The sequence below is a fragment of the Onychostoma macrolepis genome, chromosome 13, assembly GCF_012432095.1.
Source record: "Onychostoma macrolepis isolate SWU-2019 chromosome 13, ASM1243209v1, whole genome shotgun sequence".
Taxonomy (NCBI): Eukaryota; Metazoa; Chordata; class Actinopteri; order Cypriniformes; family Cyprinidae; genus Onychostoma; species Onychostoma macrolepis.
Window position 1 is genome coordinate 26,194,923 of NC_081167.1, and position 23,467 is coordinate 26,218,389.

The 23,467-nt window shown below is 36.3% G+C and overlaps 2 protein-coding genes across 2 annotated transcripts; both read right to left on the reverse strand.

Annotated features, from left to right (window-relative positions):
* Positions 1 to 5,345: 5,345 nt before the first annotated feature.
* LOC131552473 (androgen-dependent TFPI-regulating protein) lies at positions 5,346 to 7,625 on the reverse strand. Its single transcript, XM_058796288.1, has 6 exons — positions 7,446 to 7,625; positions 7,227 to 7,358; positions 6,239 to 6,340; positions 5,997 to 6,112; positions 5,762 to 5,913; positions 5,346 to 5,614 (listed from the first exon to the last, which is right to left on the reverse strand). Exons 1-6 carry the CDS (start codon positions 7,596 to 7,598, stop codon positions 5,583 to 5,585), a joined length of 687 nt encoding a protein of 228 aa, XP_058652271.1. The 5' UTR covers positions 7,599 to 7,625; the 3' UTR covers positions 5,346 to 5,582.
* A 1,181-nt stretch (positions 7,626 to 8,806) lies between these two features.
* fam83ha (family with sequence similarity 83 member Ha) lies at positions 8,807 to 20,164 on the reverse strand. Its single transcript, XM_058794779.1, has 6 exons — positions 20,028 to 20,164; positions 18,324 to 18,775; positions 17,255 to 17,419; positions 15,981 to 16,105; positions 10,295 to 15,866; positions 8,807 to 10,127 (listed from the first exon to the last, which is right to left on the reverse strand). Exons 2-6 carry the CDS (start codon positions 18,765 to 18,767, stop codon positions 10,119 to 10,121), a joined length of 6,315 nt encoding a protein of 2,104 aa, XP_058650762.1. The 5' UTR covers positions 18,768 to 18,775; positions 20,028 to 20,164; the 3' UTR covers positions 8,807 to 10,118.
* Positions 20,165 to 23,467: the final 3,303 nt, after the last annotated feature.

Below are 23,467 nucleotides of genomic sequence, written 5' to 3' on the forward strand. Positions count from 1 at the left end.
AAAAAAAAAAAATAATAATAATAATAATATCCAATACTGAACCACATTCTGTCCACATCAAATGTTAAAATGGCACCCACGGGTGCTTCAGATTGGCAGTGTGCTATTGATGGATATTTGTACTTTCAGATTATTAATTATATTGATGCATGTGAAAAATAAATGTGCATTCTTCATCAGTGTACAATTTGTTACTGTTATATCCTCGTATAAACCACTTGCCTTTTAACTCTTCCTTCACTTTCTTCATCTTAATGTTGCAGGTTTTCTATATTTATTCACCAAAGGCTCCACACCAGTTCCTAAAAATGAATTTAACATGCTCTAAATGGTTTTAGTCCAAATGCCCTGTTGTCATGACAACATTCCTGTGTGTGTGTGTGTGTGTGTGTCTGTCTGTCTGTCTGTCTGTCTGTCTGTGTGTGTGTGTGTGTGTGTGTGTGTGTGTGTGTGTGTGTGTGTCTGTCTGTCTGTCTGTCTGTCTGTGTGTGTGTGTGTGTGTGTGTGTGTGTGTGTGTGTGTGTGTCTGTCTGTCTGTCTGTCTGTGTGTGTGTGTGTGTGTGTGTGTGTCTGTGTGAAAGCATTAAGCACTGTTCCAGTTCAAAGGTAGATACTGGTTTTATTGGTCTAAAGTCTGTCCATCTGTATCATTATCAAGATCACAGTAATGAAAAACTGTACTGTTTTCTTTCTTTCTGAACAGTAACAGTTTGATTATCACACCTTTATTCTTGGATTTTCACTGAATTTACTTATATATAGTGATGGGAAGTAGTTACTACAAAAGTAGTTATTACAAAAAGGTAACACTTTATTTTAAGGTGTCCTTGTTGCACATGTTACATGTACTTACTATTATAATAACACTAAATTATGCATAATTACATGCAAGTAGCCCTAAACCAAACCCTAATTCTAACCGTATAGTAAGTACATGTAGTTAATTATCATTACTCAGTACTTAAATGTATAGTTACACTGTAACAAAGACACCTTAAAATAAAGTGTAACCCAAAATAAATGTAATTGCAATCAGTTACAGTTAATAAAAAAAAAATACAGTTACTTATGAAAATGTTAATGATTACAAAGGGGGTAACCTCTGATTTTTTATTTATTTATTTATTTATTTGCACACACCCACATCCGGATTTAATTGATTTCTTTTATAAATTGCAGTGGCTGCTCTAAATATGAGACACCAATGTTTCAGGAGTTTCAGGACACATGCTTATTCGACAATTTTATCTTCTATTTGGGTTCATATATATGCTTTATTTCTTAAGATCAGCTGTTTATTCCAAACCATTGCAGTGTTTCCTGTCATAACTATGCAAAGATTTGATTTCAAAAACAGTATTGTAACTACTAAACTATTTCCTGTATTTAACCTCAAAATGATCTTTATGTAAGTCTGATTTTGTGGTGGCTGTGCTTTAAAATGAAATGATTATAATCTTAATTCAAGTGATGAAGGATTTCAAAAGTCTGACAGTAATTAGTGTTGAGGTGCAACTGTAAGCTTAATGCTGTCTGGTTTACATGTTTGAAAATGATTGACAGTTGAAAACATTAGAAAAAAAAATCAAATGTAATCAATGTACATTACTTTAATAAAGTAATTGAAATAGTTACACTACTTATTACATTTTAGATAGTGTAACTTGTAATCTGTAAACTATTACATTTCCAAAGTAACCTTTCCAACACTGTGTATATATTATCTCTTTCACTTTTCTTCTGAACAAAAAAAGCAGCACGAGGAAACCCCTGCTAAGACCTGTTTTTCTACAAGAAAAAAAAAAAACTTAAAAAAAATAAATAAAAAAAACTTTACAGTCAAGTGTTTGCTCTGTATTTTGGTGATTCTAAAAATAACAATTTTAAAACAGACTGATACCAAGGGAAAACTTGTAGGTCAAGAACTTTTTATTCTCAAGTTCTTTCGAAAAACAACTGCTTTAAACTAGTATTCTGATCTGAAGAACCTACAGAATTGTGTAACATAATGAAACAACATCTTGATAAGGAGATAGTTCTTTGTTGATTGGTTTGTGATGCTTGAAGTATAATGTTGTGCGTCACCTCTCACATGAATGTAAGACTTCACATGTGCCATTACCTCTGATGAAACCCTCTTTACTAATGAAAAGAAAAACACTGGGGTCTAATTGTTGCTCTAAAAACAACGTCAATTGTCCAGAATTGTGTCACAGAACTGTGCGTCAGTGTGATTTTCCAGCTGTCAGTGTGTGTGGAAAGCTCATGATTGTCTGGCATTGTCACCGTGGGGTTTGACATACGTGTTAAACCTGTACATCTGGTTCTGTTCACACGATGGCCTTTCAGCTTATTATATATCACAGCACTGAACAGAGACAAACACACGCAAGAGGAACACACAAAGAAACACTCATGTTGTACATTGCGGGGGTAAGTTTACCAGCTTTTTGTGCAATAACCTTATATTTATTTGCTACCACCTCCATCCTAGTACATCCCTTCATCTCCTTCTATTCTATCCCACTCTATCATCTATAGCACAACTGTATATACTGTATATGTTTCAAATTATAATTTTTTGTTTATTTATATTTACATATGTGTATTTTTTATTCTCATCTTATTTTTATTGTCTGTGTGTCGTTTATGTTTCAAATTATTATTATTATTATAATTTTGTTTAATTATATTTACATATGAATATTTTTTATTCTCATCTTATTTTTATTGTCTGTGTGTTTATATATATATATATATATATATATATATATATATATATATATATATATATATATAAACTAAAAATCAATCAGTATTTTAGGGGACACCAGATCTATCAGCCACAAAGGCTCTCTTTCAGTATCTCTGAGGTTCTGAGTTTTTCTAGCAGTCTATTATGTTGATACATAAATGCAGAGTGCATGAACTCCAATGAAAGCAGAAATTATATATATTCTTAACGTAATATATATATATATATATATATATATATATATATATATATATATATATATTAGTCAAACGATTAATCACGATTGATCTATCCAAAATAAAAGTTTTTGTTTACAAAATGCATGTGTGTGTACTGTGTATATTTATTATGTATATATAAATACACACACATACATGTATATATTTAAGAAAAATATGTTATGTTTATATATTAAATATATTTATATATACAATATAGATTATATGAATATAAATATATACATGTAAATATTTTCAATATATATATTGTGTGTGTTTGTATTTTTATTAACATAGGCTAATAAATATATACAGTACACACACATAAATTATGTAAACAACAACTTATATACATATTACATTTTAAATTATATTAACAAAAACAGTTCTTTTAATTTGTATCAATATTTCACAATATACTGTTTTTATTGTATTTTTGATTAAATAAATGCATGAGACTTCTTTTAAAATCATTTTAAATAAATCAATCAATCAAATCTTCAATATTCCAGACTAGAGTGTGTCATTTTTATCGTCTCTCTTTCACTTATGCATTTTTCTTTAATTTGGATCTTTTTGCAAACACATTTTTCTGAATTTTTCACGAAAATTAAAATGTTTCTTTCTACAGATTGTTTTGGGGCTAATTGTCATCATTCAGTGCATGTCACATGGTCTGAGTCAGGTGAGAGGAAATGTTTAAAAATGTTTTCAAAACTGGTTAATCTGGATGCAATGGTCAGCAGCAAATTATACACTATTATCTCGCTATTACATCTATTGTTGGGAGAACTAGTCAGAAGAGAAAAATATGACAAAAGCAGGTGGAGAGGGAGTTAACACTTACATAATGCTGATGTTATGTGTTAGTTTGGTCTTTGTACTGTTTACAGTTCGAGAAGAGTCATTCTTGAGCGTCTTGGAACTGCATTAAAGCGATAAATTCAGTAGCTTTATAGCTGTCAATCATCAGTTCAGAACAGGAAGGTGGATAAACAGTGTTTTAATGCTACTGTTCTGCTCAAAAGCACTTGCAATGTTGTCTTACATGTTTATTCACTGTATTGTCTCCAAACCAGATACATGCCAAAGTTGGAAATGCCTTCCAAGAAAAAAAAATACTTTACATAAACAAGGTAGTTGGCTATATATCTAAAAATCTATCACGTTCTCTTACTGCTGACTGAAGGATACACATTAATATCTGATTGTTTTCCTGCAGTGGAGAATGAACGATCAGGAAGTTCATCTCATCGTTAGACTCCTCTCTGTCGGGCTGGTAGATGCGGATCCAAACACTCTGCACCATATAAAAGAATATAGAGATCTGCGAGGAAGTTCATCCTGAGAGGGGAAGAGTCATCTGGATGATTATGAGTTTCGCTTCCTGATTATTAACCCTGTTTAAGGAAACCTGACAGGTTTTCTTTTACTTCGGTTACTGATTATTCAAGGAAACATGTGACTGTTGTCCTCCCAAACCAAATACTGTGAAGCACTTTCTCATGAAATCATATCCAAAACATCTGAATCATCTGTTCTGATAGACTCCGGTGAAATGGACGATATAATGAATGATCTATAATGAAGAAATTATATGATGCTAGCACCAATTTCCATGAAGAACAAACATTCTCTAGGGTAGAAAATGTTTCTAACATTTGGATCAGCATACATTAAACATACATGCACTATGTTCAGAAAATATTTGGCATCTTTAACCCAAAATTCAAAGTTTCCAAAGACAGATCTGAAATTTACTGAAGCAATTCCGTTTAAGATATGAAGCTATAATGTATAAACAGTTTAACAAAGTCATGTTGAGCGTTATACAAATTCAATATATTAAAATGTATGTGAAATTTATTTTTGTGCATTTGTTTCATGCTACAAATACATTTATATATGTATATGCTTTTTAAAAATACCCTTCAGTTGTACTTTTGGTATACTAAACTGCTATACTTAAAGTCTGCTAAATTGGAACAACTAACAACTAAATTTGTACTTAATGCACTTTAATTGGGCGGATGTAGTGCTTGATTGTGCTAAAGTGGAACTATTGCAAGTATACTTTAGGCACACTTTAAACATCTTGCATTTAAAGACTGATATTATTCAAAAATCATACAATCCTCATCAACAGTGACATTAAAACACATTTTAGGCTTAATATTAAGAAATGTGCATTGTGCAGAAGTACTCCAAATAAAGTTTAATTATCATTTTTATATGAGTAAGTCTCGAGTATGTAAGTAAATATGTTAATAGATTTGCACTATACCTAAGTATGAAATAAATATATTTTAAATATTTATTACTACTTTTATTGCAGTTTTTGATTTAACATGTTCAATAAATGTTAGAGGATTATCACAGCAAGTTCCCAGAAATGTCTCTATAACATCAGATACATATTGTAGTTTCACATTTACGTTAGCATAAAGTGGTCACAGATAAAAAAACACACAAAACTATGATAATGCAAGTGTACTTATTACAAATGAGCAGCATCAGACATCTGCACTGACGCCACTCAAATCACTTGGAAATGGTCCATATCAGATATTCATAATTCACCAGAACACTTTTACAGGAATCATGTGTGATCATGTTCTTGTAAATTTTGGATGTTCTTTCCCTGTGAGAGTAAAAGGAAATATTAATTAGCAAATTGGTATTGGTTAAGTATTTATGTGGCTGCCACAATATTTCTCACAAATATTCCAATAGATAAAAATATATAATGAAAATACAACTCAGTAATATGATTCTGCTCTTTTCTCACCCCAAACTTTACGGTTCAAAGTTTGTCCCAGTAAGTACAGCAGCGCCAGCACAAGCATGTTAAAAAAGAAGAAGATGGTCAATCCTGAGCTGCTGAACAGCCCCAGTATAGGGTAAACCCAGATTCCCACCGTTAAATACACCCAAGCCACCCTAAAAGAGAGGGAGAATATGTATTAGTGTTGCTGGCAAATAGTTTCATAACTAGCACAGTCACCCACATAATCATAACTCACCATCCCAAGTAAGCAAGACTAACAAATCCCAAAGCAGTCAAACCATTCTTCGTTTTAGGATAGATATGTGGCTCCACCAGGATCTCGCCAAACACGATTGGGAGAACAAAAGTGTGCTAGGAGTCAAGCATACAAAGTCATCTGTATTAGTCAGTCTATGAATCAAAAGGTCAATTTAATTGTGAAGGAAGATTATTTAATTGACATTTTTAAAAATATATCATACATTATAGAGAACAAACCATAGCATGATTCATCCATGGAGGGAAGAGGCTGTCCAACGAAGCTGGATAGACCAGTTGTCGATCGTAGGCAAAAATCAGCCAAAACAGCAGAACTACAAACTTAAAACAATTCAAATAAATGTATAACAATAAGAAGAAGAAGATGCACACAATTGTAAAGAAACTACTTATTAAGTAAATTTACTTATTTAGTAAATTTTATAAAAGCTTGAAGAACTGATGTGTATTCAGTCTTATGCATTATTATGCAATAAAAAAAGCGTTATTACTATTAACCACCAGTAGATGGTGCACATTCATTGGTTACATTTCTATGCATTTCTGTTAAATCTAAATGTCTAAATTGTCTATCTAGAAGCAGCATTTAATGGGTTCTGATGGACTCTATTCAACAACAGTAAGTGACGATCTAGATCTACTTATGCATGCAACATCCAATTTCTGTAGTTATTAACAAAAAAAGTACCAAAAATCACCATTGGAGTACCATGGCAGCACTATGGTATTCATTTAAAGACCTTTACGTGCAGCCACAGTACTTCGTATTGAATTAAATTTGAGCATACAAATTAGATTTGATCATTTATGGTTTGGTCGGAAAACATAATAGGAATAATGATCCTGACAACAATACTGAGCGACACTTGTTCAGACCCCTGAACTGTAGCTACACTCTGGGGAAAAAGGTACAAAATCTGTCACTGAGGCGGTACACTTTTTAAAGGTAGACTACTAAAATGTAGACTTAAAGTAGACTAGATGTACATTTAAGGTACTAATATGTATTTTATAGGGGTAAATTGACCTTTTTTTCTGAGAGTATATACTAATCTAATCTCTAGATGACTGGCACAACGCACTCTTCACACGTGAAGTATATTATATACACGAAACAGTACTATTTAGTAGCCTACATCAGTTTTGGCATAAAAGTCATACTAACTAGTAATATCCAATATCCAATATTATTAATATCCAAACTCACCATTCCCACTGGAAACGCAAATACAGAAAAGAGAAAGTCCTTGCTGAGGCAAAGAAGTGACATTTTGGAGCCTTTCCCAACAGGCTGAAGGTCATTCACAGATGCCAGTCCAAAAAACACTATCTGTAAGACCTGAGAAATGAAACATTCACAAGCAACCTCCAGTATTGTGTCTTATCAGAACAATGTAAAAGTGTTCTCACAAGGCTGGCACCTTACCAGGTTTAAAAATGTGAGGTATTTCCAGGGTCCGCCATAGACAAATATCCCAGGTGGTATATCTGAATTTCGTTTTGTATAAAGAGACTGAAGGACAAAGATATACCAGCTGAAAGCAACTATGTGGTAAAATTTCTTCAACATGCCAGTCATGTCTGCAGTCTTACAGTCTGTTACTGAAATACAAATTTCATCACCAAGAACTGAGTTCTCCCCTCAGCTGCAAGAGACTTTAAGAAATGCCAGGGGAACTAATTCAGATTTATGAGAATAAAGCTTATATTGAGAGATTAGCCTAAACTGACTAGCTAATTTGGCATGGTGTTATAAAAGTGCAAATACTCACAAAGGGCCTTGTGTTTTTCTGTTGTTATCATACATGCTAAGTATTTTTCTTCACTCCAAGCACAATTATGTAACACATTCTTAAATATCACAGGCTAAAAAAAAAATATGTTCTGTAATTTGGTTTATTTAAGCATAACTGCATGGCTCACATTTTTGCAGCAAGACTCAAACCTGCCTGAGTAGCTAATTAAAGATCAGTGATGTCACATAAACAAGCTCACGGTTTTTTCTAAAGGTGATACTTACTACAAGTTGTAACATGGTCTATAGCCCCCATTCACTGCAATATTTGTTGACTTTAAAGACCATAACATTTCTGTCATCATTTATCATGTTTCACCTGTTTTCTTTCTGTTCCACAGAAGAAAGTCACATAGGTTTGGAATGGCATGAAGGTAAATGATAAGAGAATTTGGTCCCACTTTATATTAGGTGGCCTTAACTACTATGTACTTACATCAAAAAATAAGTACAATGTACTTATTGTATTGCAAAACACTTTTGCTGCTATTGAGGTGGGATACGGGTAAGGTTATAGGGACAGGTTTGGTGGTATGACTAGGTTTAAGGGTGGGTTTAGGTGTAAGGGATGGGTCAACAGAGTAATTATAAATGGAATTACATAAATTAATTACAGATGTAACTACATATTGGTATTTTTTAAAATATAAGTACAATGTAAAAACATGTATGTACACAATAAGTGCATTGTATCAAATGATTAATTTAAATGTAAGTACATAGTAGTTAAGGCCACCTAATATAAAGTGGGACCGAGAATGTAGATTTTTGAGTCAACTATCAAGATGTTCTCATATAAAACACCCATAATTGTACCAAAGGGGAATGATTACAGATTGAACAAAAACAGACATTGTGTAAACGAGTCTTTCATCAGAAGATTAATAAACACTTTTTTTTTTTTTTTGTCTGTGTGATAAATTCCTTCCCACGGAGCATTTAGTTTCATAACTGTTCTGACAAAAACAAATAACACACGTTTGAGATATTAATATTTGAAGAACATGTCTTATGTTCTAGTTTTATTTTAGTTTATATCAGCGTAGTATTACTCATTCTGCTCTAAACATGATTTAAACATACAACTTTTGGAACAGGTGGGAACATGTAACAGACATTATTAGTTACACATATTACACATGTAGCTTATGGGAACCTCCATCAAAAACAGATGCAAGTCTTAATACACGGACAAATGTTGACAAACGGATTTCACAATTTAAATAAATCAATATTTCATCCTAAATTCATAATATTACACATTTTTGTATACATTTGGTATATTAAGAAACTCCTTTTAGTAAAAGGTGCTGCATGCTATCCTCATTAATATGTTACGTGGACTCAAAAACATGTGCTTTAGGAGTTTCTGTTGTGCATCAACATAAACCAACAGAATGGATTTTACAGTGGCATATCTTTAGTTTGCACAATCAACTGATGGACTAGTAAACACTTAAATGAATCATCTAGTGGAATGTCCTTTTCTATTATCTCGCCAGACCATATGACTGAGCAATTTCCCTTTTCCCTCCTCAAAGCATCCTTTGATCATTTTGCTCCAGCTCACTGCTTCAAGTTCACTACACAGAAAAATGTGTGCCTAGTTACTGATTCACTATGAGGTTCTTTCAGTGTTGGTATTTAATATCAGTGAAAAACACCTGGTCACAAAATACCTATATTAATTGGAAAAAAAAAGAAAAAAAAAACCTTGGAGAAAAGTTTTATGCTGTATTGAAACACGAACAATAGTCTGACTCTGTTAACATGTTGGAGCAGAATCAGAACGATGTTGGAGACTTTCAGAAAACCTGCTTCTTGCTCCTGGCAATATCATGCAACTCCTCCCCCGTTCCACATCGCTCATATGCTCTGTCTCTGGCAGCTCCATTTTTAATGAACTCCTCGTTTTTGTTACTCTCTATTTACAGTATTTATAACAGATCATAATTTCTTGATATAGAACTCCCAACTACAGAAGATTTAGAAATGTGTTTCACAGCTATACTATATAGGCGATATACACACTAAGAAATACCTGCCCTATCAAAAGCTTATTCCAGCTGGTAAAGTTCCTGTATTTGTCATCCAGATCATCTGCATAGCTTGTTAAGCCCTGCAGGGATTTCCACTCTCTCAATATAGGCAGTACTCTTTGGTATAATCAGAAGTTATAAAACACTTCAATCCAAGTTTGTGCAGGTTCACAGTTATGAGGTAAGACTTTAAGAATGAAAAAATCTGGCAAAATCGCATCCCTCTTATTGTTCATCGGTGGAGCACCTCTTCCAATGGTTCAATTCATGAGGCCTGTGAAAACACCAAATACAAATGCTTGAGTAATGTAAGGAAATGTAAATTTACATTTAAACATTGAACTTCAGTCTTTTGGATATTGTGCTTTCAGACATTGAATCAACAGACAATCAATATTTTCAGAAATTTTGAATTCATATGAAATAAATCCTACAACATACTTCAAAACGACTGTAGACCTTCCTCTCTTTACGCATTTGCTCCATCTTTTGTAGTACCATCTCCCGCTCTTCTGGTGTAGTCTTGGAGGACCAGGGCCTTCCTGAATAATTTGAGAGTAATTTATCTGCAGAGCTAACCTCAGTCTTTTTGGCTTCATTGGGTGCAGCAAGAGTCTGCTTGGACAGGGAAGATCTGCTTTGGTTTTTTGCTGAAATTTGCTCTAAAAGAACTTTAGTGTCATCTCTAAGGTTGCTACAAGAGATAACATTTGCAGTAGATGTCTGATGGGCAGACACAATCGGTTTTGCATTCTCTGCAACAGAAGACTGATTTTCTGAATTACTGTGCACAGTCAAATGTGATTTTTCTGACACGTCTGTAATGTTAGTCACAGTGTTTTCTATCTCTGGTGTTGTTTGTTTCGTTTTGTCAACCCCGTTAGAGTCTATTGCTGTAGAAACTTCTATCTGAGGCTCTGCATCTATAGCTGGAGTGTCATGACTCTCAGTTTGCTCTGTAATGGTGTCAGATGTCTGGCACCCATCTGTTTTCTCAGGCTTTGAGTCTTTTTGACAACTAAATTCCATAGGATTTGATGATAAGCTAGATTGTAATTGTGTTATTCCCTGAGTTGAGTTGATCTCATCCGAGGACAAGCAAGGTTCTGGTGAACCTTGAGGCTGAGTTGAGCTCACCTCCATTGAATCAAGTCTAGTTAAAGCACCATTGTCTGTGTCTTTTACTGTATGAGTTATACATGCTTGTGTTTGGTTTAGTTCCACTTGGCTATCACAAGGTGTAACAGTATCAGATTGGGAATGTTTAGCTGGGGAACTTAAGTCTGTGATGATTGCATTTTGAGATATGCTATTGTCTTTTTGAGTAACGTTAGCCTCTAGAATGGGTATTAGTTTGCTAAAGGCTTCAGATAAGTTATCATCTTTTTTCTCATTCAGAGAGTCAGATTTTGTTGCAGTGATGTCTTGAAGGGATTCATTTTCTGTTTTAATAGGATGTTTGGAAGTCTCCGTCTCCATTTTGGTGGGATTTTGGGAAAATTCACTTTCTGTTATAGTGAGCTGCTGGGACAAATCAGTCTCTGTTGGAATGGACAGCTGGAAAGAGTCCGTGGCTGTTACAGTGTGTGTCTGGGAAAGGTCTGTCTCTTTTGTAGCGGGCTGCTGGGAGGAGTCTGTCTCTGTTGCAAAAGTCTGCTGGAAGGAGTCTGTGGTTGTTGCAGCAGGCTGTTGTGAAGAGCCTGTGTCTGTTACAATGGAATGCTGAGAAGAGTCTGTGACTGTTGCTGTGGACTTCTGGGAAGAGTCTGTGACTGCTGCAGTGGCCTCAGGGGAAGAATCTGTCTCTGTTGCAGAGGGCTGCTGGGAAGAGTCTGTGACTGTTGAAGTGGACTTATGGGAAGAGTCTGTCTCTGCTGCAGTGGGCTGCTGGGAAGAGTCTGTGCCTGAAGAGTCTGTGACTGTTACAGTGGGCTGCTGGAAAGAGTCTGTGACTGTTACAGTGGGCTGCTGGGAAGAGTCTGCATCTGAAGAGTCTGTGCCTGAAGGGTCTGTGACTGTTACAGTGGGCTGCTGGGAAGAAACTGTGCCTGAAGAGTCTGTGACTGTTACAGCGGGCTGCTGGAAAGAGTCTGTGACTGTTGCAGTGGGCTGCTGGGAAGAGTCTGCGTCTGAAGAGTCTGCATCTGAAGAGTCTGTGACTGTTACAGTGGGCTGCTGGAAAGAGTCTGTGACTGTTACAGTGGGCTGCTGGGAAGAGTCTGCGTCTGAAGAGTCTGTGCCTGAAGGGTCTGTGACTGTTACAGTGGGCTGCTGGGAAGAGTCTGTGCCTGAAGAGTCTGTGACTGTTACAGTGGGCTGCTGGAAAGAGTCTGTGACTGTTGCAGTGGGCTGCTGGGAAGAGTCTGCGTCTGAAGAGTCTGTGACTGTTGCAGTGGGCTGCTGGGAAGAGTCTGTGACTGTTGAAGTGGACTTCTGGGAGGAGTCTTTGTCTGCTGCAGCCGGCTTCCTGGAAGAGCCAGTGGGCTCCGGGGAAGAGTCTGTCAGTGTTGCAGCGGGCTGCTGGGAAGAGTCTGTGATTGTTATAGTGGGCTGCTGGGTAGAACCTGTGGTTGTTGCAGTGGGCTGTTGAGAAGTGCCTGCCCCCAATAAAGGTAGTTGTTTGAAAGGTTCTGTGGAAAGGTCACTTTTTGTTGCAGTGTGGGACTGGGGAGTGTCTGCCTCTGATGCAATTAGCTCTTTGATGGTGTCTACCATTGATGCAGTGGACTGCTGAGAAGTGTCTGTCTTCATTGCGATAGGCTTTTGAGAAGAGTCTGTCTCCTTTCCAATGGGTTGCTGAGAAGAATCTGTGCCTGTTGCAGTGGGGTGTTGAGAAGAGTCTTTGGCTGTCGCAGTGGGCTGCTGGGAGGAGTCTGTCTCCATTGCACTGGAATGTTGTGAAGAGGCTGCAGCAGAAGCATTTGGCTGTATGAAGGGTTGTGTACCTGATGCAGTGGGCTTTAGGGATTGTTTACTTTCTTTTGCCACGTGGTGTTGCATATAGTCTTCCACAGATGCAGCAGACAGCTGAGAAGAGTCCATCTCTGCTCCAGTGAGGTGTTCTGAAGTTCCACATTCTGTGGCAGTGGGGTGCAGGGAAAACTCTTTTCTCACTGCAGTAGGCTGTTGAAAATAGTCTGTTTTAGATGTAGGAGTGTGTTGAGAATGGTCTGCCTCTGTTGGAGTAGATTTTTGTGAGGGTTCACTTTCTGTGGTAGCTGGTGGTATGGAAGAGTCTGTTTCCATTAAAGTATGCTGTTGAGAAGCGTTTTTCTCTGTTGTAGAGTGGTGTTGGGAATGCACATTTTCTGCTGTAGATGGTTCAGCCCCTACTGCGGTGAAGTGTCTAGAAAAATCTGCCCCAGTTTCATTGAGGTGTTGAGAGGGGTCAGCCTTTGTTGCATTGGGGTGTTCAGTGGAACTAATTCCAGTTGTAGGAAATTCTGGGGAGGGAACTGTATTTTTGTGGTCATTTTTTGAAGGTACACAAGTATCTACAATTGCCAGGTTTGCTGTTGAATTAGAACCAAGAGGCACAGTATCAGAACATGTGCTAGAAATATTGGTTAAGCTCTGTGCAAGAATTTGGGAATCTTTTGCATATGGACTTCCCTCATTTGGAGTGGTGCGTAGTGGTGACACACACTTTGTCTGTGGTAACTTAACAGGAGGACAACCCTCAGTCAGAATGGCATGGGAGGGATCTGTTTCTTTAGGAATATGATATTGGTTGAGGCCAGATTCTGTTGAGGTAGTATCTAATGCAACAGAATCTACTTGATTTTGTAAGGCACAGAGAGGCTTTTGTGAAACAATGTTTAAAAAGGGGGGTGTCTGTTTTTTAGATGTAGATGCTGTTCTTGCCTCTTCAACAGGTTTTAGAGCTTGATCAATGTCTCCCTTGAAATTTTTTAAAGTTGAGCCAGACTCTTCTGCAAGTTTTTTCTTAAATCTAATTTTTTCAGCATCAGTGGCTCTATGTAGGATGTCTTTACTCGATTCCTCATATTTGGTGTCTTTATAGGTTTCTTTGATCCCTGTTACTGTGGCAGGGGTATTTTTTGACTTGAGTGGAGTTGCTGGGGTCTTGAAAACAGGCCCTGTTTTTTTATCTGCATCATTAGCTAAAGGTTTCTCTGGTAGAGTAAACGTTTGGGTGGCTTTCATTGGATTGCTCTGAGAAGCCTTTTCTGTTGCAAGTTTGCGTTTGGCTGCTAACTCTTTGAAATACCTCAGTCTACAGTCAGGGTCATTCATATCTATGAAAGAAGATGGCTTTTGCAATAAATTAGATGGACATTCATCCCTTTGGCTATTTTTTTCAGGAACTGTTTGTGGCAGGTCTTTTTCTTGCAGATCACCCTTTAATGAATTCTTTCGAATATTTTGGCAGGTTTCAACCTTATCTACATCAGAATTTTCACCCATTTTGTTCAGTTCATCCTCAGGTTGTGCAGACTCTGAGGTGGAGTTATCAAATGTGGCTGACTTTGCAAAATTGCTCCACTGAAATGGTTGAAATGGAGAACCAGTCCTCCTTTTATCGAAGATTTGTGACACACGAGCTGAAAGTTTTGAAGTTTCATCCCCATCTTTTTCTCCAGCAGTATCTTTCATCTCTTCTGACGTATGTAGCTCCAGATTTGAACTGAATATCAGCGAGTGCCTCAGTCTGGAACTCCTCTGGACAGGTCGGCTGGGTTTCCTCTTGAGGAACTCTTCACTTATCCGGTTAGTCTCTTTAGGTTCTCTATTCTGCGTCTCCTCTGCTTTGTCACCCTCGGTGGTGCAAGAAGACTCTGAAGTTGATGCTGGTGTTGTTTTGATATTTATGTGTGATAAATCAGATGTAGGATTAGCTAAACTGTCAGGCACAATAGAATAATTTTGAATTTGGACAAACATGGGATTTTCCCTAGGTGAAGGTATCCTGTTAAACTCTCTATTTCCTGGTCTAATTTCAGCACATACCGGGCCACAAGGAGCTTCCTTTACAAAACATGGAATGTCATCACATGCAGTGGATCCTTCAAGTTCAGCTAAATCCAGCTCTCCAGCATCATCGCATGCACTGAGGTATGAGCTGATCCTCCAGTCCCGCAGGCCTTGCTTTTGACTCACATCCTGTGGTTTGCGGTTTACATTTAAGAAACGTTTCTGTTCTGGCGGGTTTGGTTGTGTTGGGGAGGTCTGACATGTATAAGACTGTCCCATGCTATGTCTCTTGAGATTGGACTGCACAGGTGGTAATAAATTTTTTGGACCATGTCCTTCCTCCATAGCAGGTTGAGACTTCAGGTATCTTTGAATATGGTCATAAGCTCCAGGTGGTTCAGCCTCATCCTCCTCGTGAGGGTAGACAGGCGCTGAAAACTGATCGATGTGTTGGCCTTGGCCTCTAAACCTTCCATGCGTGTCATAACCAGATTGCAATCCAGTTCCCTGGTAGATATGTGGTTCCCTTGCAAAGTAGTCGCCCTGCGGCATTGCTCCCTCCATGTACTGGTTTCCTCTCATTGTTGGATGGTTTTGAGGGGGCATGTATTCGTAATCAGGTATATTTCCATAGCTATGTCTTTTGAAGCCAACCGTTTCATTTGGTCCTCTCATTTGCCTTCCATGCTCTATAAATTGATGATCCCCTCTATATTGCTGGGCAGCATGCAGGTTCATGTGCCTCTGAACAGAGGGATTTGCTTCTGTTGCACTGTGGATGGATTCACTTCTACAGGGTAACATTTTGTTACCCAATTTCATATGATCTTCTGTAGTACGTCCAGCCCATTCCATGCCCATAGTTGGATATTGTCTGTTAGGCATGTGGGTCTTTTCTGTGTTGCAGTAGCTTTCAGGTTCACCACCATAGTGTGGCATATTTGCCAAAACATTTTCAACAACCAGTGGCTCTGAATGGGCAAAGAGAATCCGAAACTCTTCATCAAAGGTGGTTACAAGCTGTCCCAGAAATAGATGAGCAAGACAGCGATGTATCTTCTCAAAAGACCACATGAAGCTGCAACACAAAGTGAGGAAATTTATTAATCAACCCATTAAATGACTACACCAAAAACACATATAAGGAATTTTTATGGTTTGCAATTAACTTCAAAAGATAAAATGTACTTACCTATAGTTGCCACTTAAAACAGCTCTGCAGTCTACCAGAATAAAGCGATCCATCAGCTGACCTTTGAAGGTCTTTCCTGTTCTGCAGTAATAGGTACTACCAGACACAGTTCTTATTCGCATGAACTGCAAGTGAAAAGTATATAAATTAATTTGTACTAATTTAAAACAACCAAGTGTACCATCTAATGGTAAAAACAGTATAAAATCTTAATAACGCTCACATATATTGTTCATACAAAATACTCAAAATAAGTATGCAACAGTACTTTCCTATTATTTTTATAATAGGAAATTATATTTCTATATGTAATGGGGTGGAGGTAGTATTGGTAGTGGCTCTATATTAAGCTTGTTTAGGACTACAAATGAGTTGGACTACAAATCCCATGAGTCTAGTTACTATAAAGAGGAAATCAAAGTTTTTGGTATTCCTCTTTGTGGTACCATGTGCTAAGCAGGAGAAGCTGTGTGGCGTGTTTTAAGGCTGTGTGATAACTGCAAAAAACTAGTTAACTTGTGAGCAGTAATTTGTGGAGTGTGTTTACTGGCGATACACTGATGGGTGTTTCAGAGAATTGAGTTGAGGTATTCAATAACACAGATGATGCATGATTGCCGTTTACTTTTATTGAGAATATTGGTGGCTTTATGTTGGGTCTCAAGATATGACTTTAAGTGTTACATTGTGATGAAGTGGCTTGAATTTATTGTGAGGTTGTGGTTTAATGTATGGTTTTGTTTTGTTTAAACCAACAAACAACATTGGGGTTCCCAGTTTCTTGTACATGGTTAACTCCGCTAAGGTGAGGGGGAGCAATTTGTAGTGGTTTGAGTTAAGTGAGTGTTGGGTTTTGACACTTGTAGTGATATTTGGTTTTGTGTGGTGATTTGAGTGTATATCCTTTTTCACAGAGGAATTGCCATTTTATATGACTGGGGAACCCTATGGTTGGTAGTGGGTTTAACCTTATTTGTTTTTTTCTTTTGTGTTTTTGCCACTTCTAATTATCTGTTGTGCCCAATAAATTGTGTTGTATTTGCAAGGAAACACACTGTGGTTGTTGCCCTTCTTTGATATCCTCCCCGTTACTGGTGAGGTTACATATAATTGTCATGATATTTCTGTTTCATTTAAGAAAAATAATGCTAAAGCCATTAATATATAAGCTGATTTTGAGTAAATCTATAAATCATTAGAAAATCGCTATAAAAAACTCTCTTAAGGACTACTCTCAACTTCGATATAGATAAACACCTATGAAAAGTACCTACTTTTATTTCATCCAGATTCACCCTACAGTTGTTCACCATCCCAACAAAATGGTGAGCATTCAGTTCATCAAGAAGAATATAAACAGCCACACCACGTGTCGCTGCACTAAGAATATCAGCAAAGATGTCAACATCTGTAAACATATCCATCACCACAGCAATAACCTAGAACAAGAAATAAAAATATATTACTCAAAGAAAACATTATGCATTGCATGACATGATATCAGAACAAGTTTCAGGTTTTGTTTGGGGGGGGGGCTTGTGCTTGTGCTTGTGAAGTGTCAACATTGCAGGATAACCATACATACAGTAACTGACTAAAGAGGTCACTATCAGATGAAAAGAGGTGGAGGGCAGGAAAGACTGTCTACTTTTATGTTTACTTAGACTTCGGTTTACCACATTGTCAACAATGATGGCCCAGTCTATTTTACATTTGGCAAAAGTTCATGAAAGAGACTGCCAAAGTAAAAAAAATAAAAAACTGTCAATTCAGTCTAACAAAAGAACATTTTGGAGGAAAAAATACAAAAAAAACAAGCCTGCAGAATATGCATGATACTTTTACAATACAGAGGCATACTGTGATTATTCAGTGCATGTAATTGAATGCCATCTCATGCCATCATTGATCACACCAACTATTATGATATTACATTACAGATCTTGTGTCAATTTGGCATAAAATCAGCATTTTGCATTTTGCACCTTTAGGCAAATCGAAACAAAAAACTTGTATTGTTTGCAGTTGAATTAACTGGAAGTTATAATGTCTAAATTAAAAGAAGTTAATTCAGATGTGTTTGCCAATTAAACCAAAGTTCTCATTATATACTACAACCCTAATGAGTGCATAATAGCTGTCATTATGAAGTTTAGAATGAAAGACCAGCTGAAAAACTAGTATGACCAGTTTGCTGTACTAAGCTCTTACTGCTTACTTGTGAAAACAGTATCAAAGCGATTAAAATCACTGAGCAATAAGGGAAGACAGTCTGCATTTACTGACTTCTGTCATGCACTAATAATATCTTATTACTGCATTTGAACAGCATGCAAAACTCACTTGTTGTGCATTCTTGATCATTCTACGGACTTGCTCTTTGATACTTGGCATCTCGGGGTCAGGCGGATTCATCAATGTAGTGACCTCAGTGGGTCCAACAAATCTGTATTGCTGTGGCCAGCCTAAGTCCAGGCTCGGAGCATCATGGTCTGAATGTACCGGCCAGTAAGTGTCAGAAGAGCCATCTACATCTTCAGCCATGTATCTCCTCTCTGGTTGGGCAGTGTGATGCGGAGCCTGCATCCTGCTTTTGATATACTCAATCTCTGAACGGGATAAGAAATCAACTACATCTGCTTCCTGAAGAAACCCATAGTAGCCCTCCAAGCCAGCTTCAACCAGGGCGTCAACTGCCAATCGGTACTCCTCACGGTAATGAGGGGGCAGGTAGTTTGGGTCCAGGGGATTGTCCCCGGTAGAGGAGCACTGGGAACGATGAGCCATATTTACACCTGCACCAATGCAGACAAAGTTAAGAGAATAATTAACACCAGAAAAATGGTAATGCACATTAATTCCACGTGAGGGCAACCACTCTTGTTTTCTTCCTCAGTTACATTAAACATGAATCGAACATGTGGCTGGATTATTGTAAATGCACACATTTTTATATAAACAAACAATCAAACAAAAAATATGCTGGATACATATAAAATTTGTTTTAATAATAACAATATAAAAAAGATTGCTCACATAAATGGAAACATGTAAGAAGCCTTTTAGGCTGTTTCAATGATTAACATTTTTTTGAGTAATTACATGCTATTTATTTATTTAGCTATTTAGTCATCCAGTGACATCCAAATCAATAAGAATGGATGTTACTAACTCAATCTATAAATGTTGCAAAAACCCAGAAATCGAATATTACATTTATATCCTAAAACTAGCCTACATAAATAAAAGTAGGACAAGTCATAATATCATACCATAATTTCAATTAATTCATTTACAACTTTTTTTTTAATATATATTTTTTTTATCATATATTTAGCGATAACTGTTCAAATGGTCACAAACTTCTTCTTTTTTTTTTTTATGTAGGCCTATTTATTATCAGTTATGGTCATTTATGGTCATTATGCATTTAAGGTAGAAATTTTAGTCATAATTGTGTCCCTGTGTGTCTGAAGGGTTTAAATACAATATGGATACTAAAACAGAAGAACAAATAAACGATCACGGAGTCCATTTCAAGTCTAAAAGACACATTTAAGTAATTTTAGTTAACACGTCAAGCAAAAATATCTCTGGACTTTCACATTCTATTATAATATCAGCCAAATATTACTTGTAATAATTTCAAACAGTCGAAAAGCACGAATCCTGTACGTTATCAGTAAGTCATGCAAAGTGAATCTGAATGGATCGAGTAAAGACAGGGACTCTGGTAAAGATCTCACATCTGCTTCAACAACCTCTGGGTGTGTCGCAACAACAGTGAGACCACCATTTATGGGCTGAAAATGTTTTTTCTCTCTTGTATTTATTTAAATAGCCTACAAATAATCGATTGATAACTTAATCACAAACATGTTTTCTTTCTCACGAGAATCGACGCGACTCCGTAAGATTTTGTAGTCGCGAATCGTAAAGCTCTCCAAGTTTAGAAAACTTAGGCTACTGCTAAGCAACAAAAAAAGTACAATTATGAAATACAAAGACGTGGTAAGGTTTCCTCACTTAGATTTAAAGTCGACTTACCAAGTTAAAGTGCAGTTTGCCCTTAATTCCCTGTGTGAAACCCCTTCATCGATGCAAGACCGTCATTACGAACGACAGACGATGTAACTTTCACTCCAGTGGAAGAGGAAAACACATCTCGGCCAACACACACACAGACGCGCGCGCACACACACAAACACACACACACACACACACACACACAGGCAAAACCTGTTTGTGTTCGCGAGCAAGACAAAGAATGATACAGCCCTATACGCGTTTGTCCATCTTTTCAAAAGAAGTTAAGGACAGACAGATTTCATTCATGACAGGATTGATTCCATAACATATTGATTTCCATATGAGTATTAGGGTAGATGCAAAGTTAATAATTCTCAATTCTAGTCAATCTTTAACACGAGATCCTGATAACAAAGACTTGATCTGGAGCTCAAATACACACATATTTGAGAACATACAGTCAGTCAGTCAGTCAGAGGTCACAGGAAAACCTCCACCACAATAACACAGATCTTCAGACACTATACAAAACATATTATTAAAGTCATCAGTCATTAATTCATTTAATGCTTTTAATTTAATCCCTCAACTAATTCAATAGCAAACAATGCAATAGCCATACATTTTTAACTTACTGAAAAATTAATGCACAAATAATACTAATTAACAAGAACGTATTTGGATAAAGCCATAAAACTGTTATGAACATTCTATGTGTCAAATATATTATCTGGATAACCAGTGACAGATTTTACATTGTATAGACAACATTTTTATCTTAGTGTATAAAATAATGGGGTCAAATGAGCCTGAACTTGTTAGGCTGGAACAGAATAACTTCTGTAAAGACAGCAAGGTCAGAAAGAAAAAATATAGTCTATGTGAACAAAACTGAAATATGCAATGGTTAGTAACATTACAGTGCTATACATATATAATATCACTATGCATGTTATATATTTATATAAGAACACACATAACATGAACATGTCTGCCTTTACTTTAAATAACTGATCAGTATGCATGTTCCTTGAAATGCAATGTAAAATTCCCCTTCATGTTATACATGAAGACGTGATTTAAGTTCACAGTGACTTGTGGGCGGGTAGACGATGACAGAATTTTCTGTTTAAAGGAGGTGATCTGTGGAAGACATGACTCGATTGGACTGACCACATTTTTAAAACATACTACAACTGTGCATTTTTTTTCAAAACATACTACAAATGTTTTTGGAAATTGCATTTCAAATCCAGTTGGTGCAAATCTGACCGGACATGTTCTGAATGCATTACGTTTTTGCTGGAAGCAAAATGCTCTAAAATAACATACACAGCACTATTGTTAACATCTTGTTTGCAGTTTCAGAATAAGGGTGTGACTTTATGTATATGCCAGCATCACCATTGGCAACAGAGATGAAATCACATCGTTTCTACGCCAGAAGGTCTTCAGTGTGGTTTATATGGAAGCGATTAATCTTTGTGCGATTAGTTCCTGAAGAGGAACCACTTCACTTCTAACTTTACAGCCAATGCTTTGCCACAAAATGCGTGAACATTTTTCAAACCTCATTGTCATGTTCACCTCTATTTTAAGTGTGCATTGTACAGTTGTGTGGCAAATTATTTTGATTAACTCATTTAATCCAAAATTTTTCCCAGACATGAAAATATCCAAATGATGTGTCATTAGTAGCCCTTTGAAATAATCAATAATTATTTTTTGACATTGTTTTGGAAAAGTGTGTGAAAAATTGTGTCACAATAGTGAATCACATATTTCTGCAGTCATAAAATTTTTTATATATCTTAGCTCAGCTATTTTAAACTGTTTGATCACATTCTAGGGTTACTATTATGCATAAAAAAAACCTTGCAGCATTGATAGGAACACTACAAGATAGAGATAAAAAACAAAAAAAATTCAGCCATCACCACATTTCAAAATTGTTACTTTTTTCTAAAATATAACATCAAATTTTTATATCAATGCTACGAGTATTACAACATCATTATTGTAATTTTTTTCTAACATTTGAATTTTTAATTTAGTGCAATATTTTGTCATTGCAACATTTTATTGTCATTTTCACTAGCAACTGCCATTGGATTATATTGTAAAATAAAGTTCACCGTTATCCCACCGGTCACTATTGTGACCATCAACATGTTTACTCACTCTATGACCACACTCAACAAAACTGAATATATGCAAATACATATATTAATACTAGACACCCTAAAGATAATGTGTACCAAAAATCTTTGTCATATCTTTATGTTAACATACTTTACTAGCCTTTCGTTTTGGAGCTTTGATGCATCCATCATCATCTCAAGGTGCAAACAGGAAATAAACTGCTCTGGTCACGTGACAGTTTGCACCAATCATGTGAAACTGCACATATTTAATTGAGACCCTTTATTTTTTCCATATTTGCAGGAAGTGCACTAAAACATCAGTCGGTACGGTTTTTAGAGCTTTATAAATGAAAAACTTTTTTACATTAAGGGATTAAATGGGTTAAGGTTAAAAAATGTAACACATACATTACAATTTAATTGTTTTTATTGCACTGATGTGCTAATATATATAGTTGAAAGCTCCTCAAACTAAAAAACGATTCCTTTAAATCTTAATCAGGCTACTTTGATTTATAGTCTTTACACAAATGCCTCAAAGTCACATTTATCAGACTATTGATCCAATGTTTGTAAAGCTTGCCTTCTATAATGCATATGTATTTGTTTCCCTTCCAAGTTAAACTTGGCTTCGGGAGGGCTACAGGATATGATGTAATTTCTCAAGTGCATGCCTGAACAATCCTGCATTGTTTCAACAGACACCGCCTAAAGCACATACTGCAAGCAGTGTTAAGGGTGAAGATGTACATGAACTCGTACGTAAAAACATTCCAAGTGCAGAAATCACATATTTTACAGCTATCATTTCGTAAGCTAATCCGCATGTGTTTATACCTGTTATGCTCATCAAAAACCTTGAATGCCCTATTAAATGTCTTGACAAGCACAGTGCTGATATATGAAAAGGACATATCAAAGGCGTAGCCCCTTTTATTATATAATAATCAATAGCCATTAGTTGAGTCACAGTCAATGCTACTTGCTGCTGCAAGTTAGAGGTAAGAAGTGTTAGAGGGAGGGTCGATCTTATCTTAAAGAGCATTTGACTGGACAAAACTTTGCTACATTATGCATGCTAAGGGGTGAAGGTTTGGCTAGCCCCTACTGGGAGATGCTGTAACTGTGACCTTTTAATTTCACAATTCAGACTTCTTTTCTTGCAATTCGGACTCGCAAATTGAGAGACACAAACTTGTAATTCTGAGAAGAAGAGTCCAAATTGTGAGATGTAAACTAGTACTTTTGAGAAGAAAAGCATGAATTGTGAGATGGAAAGTCACAATTCCGAGCGAAAATATATATATATATTTT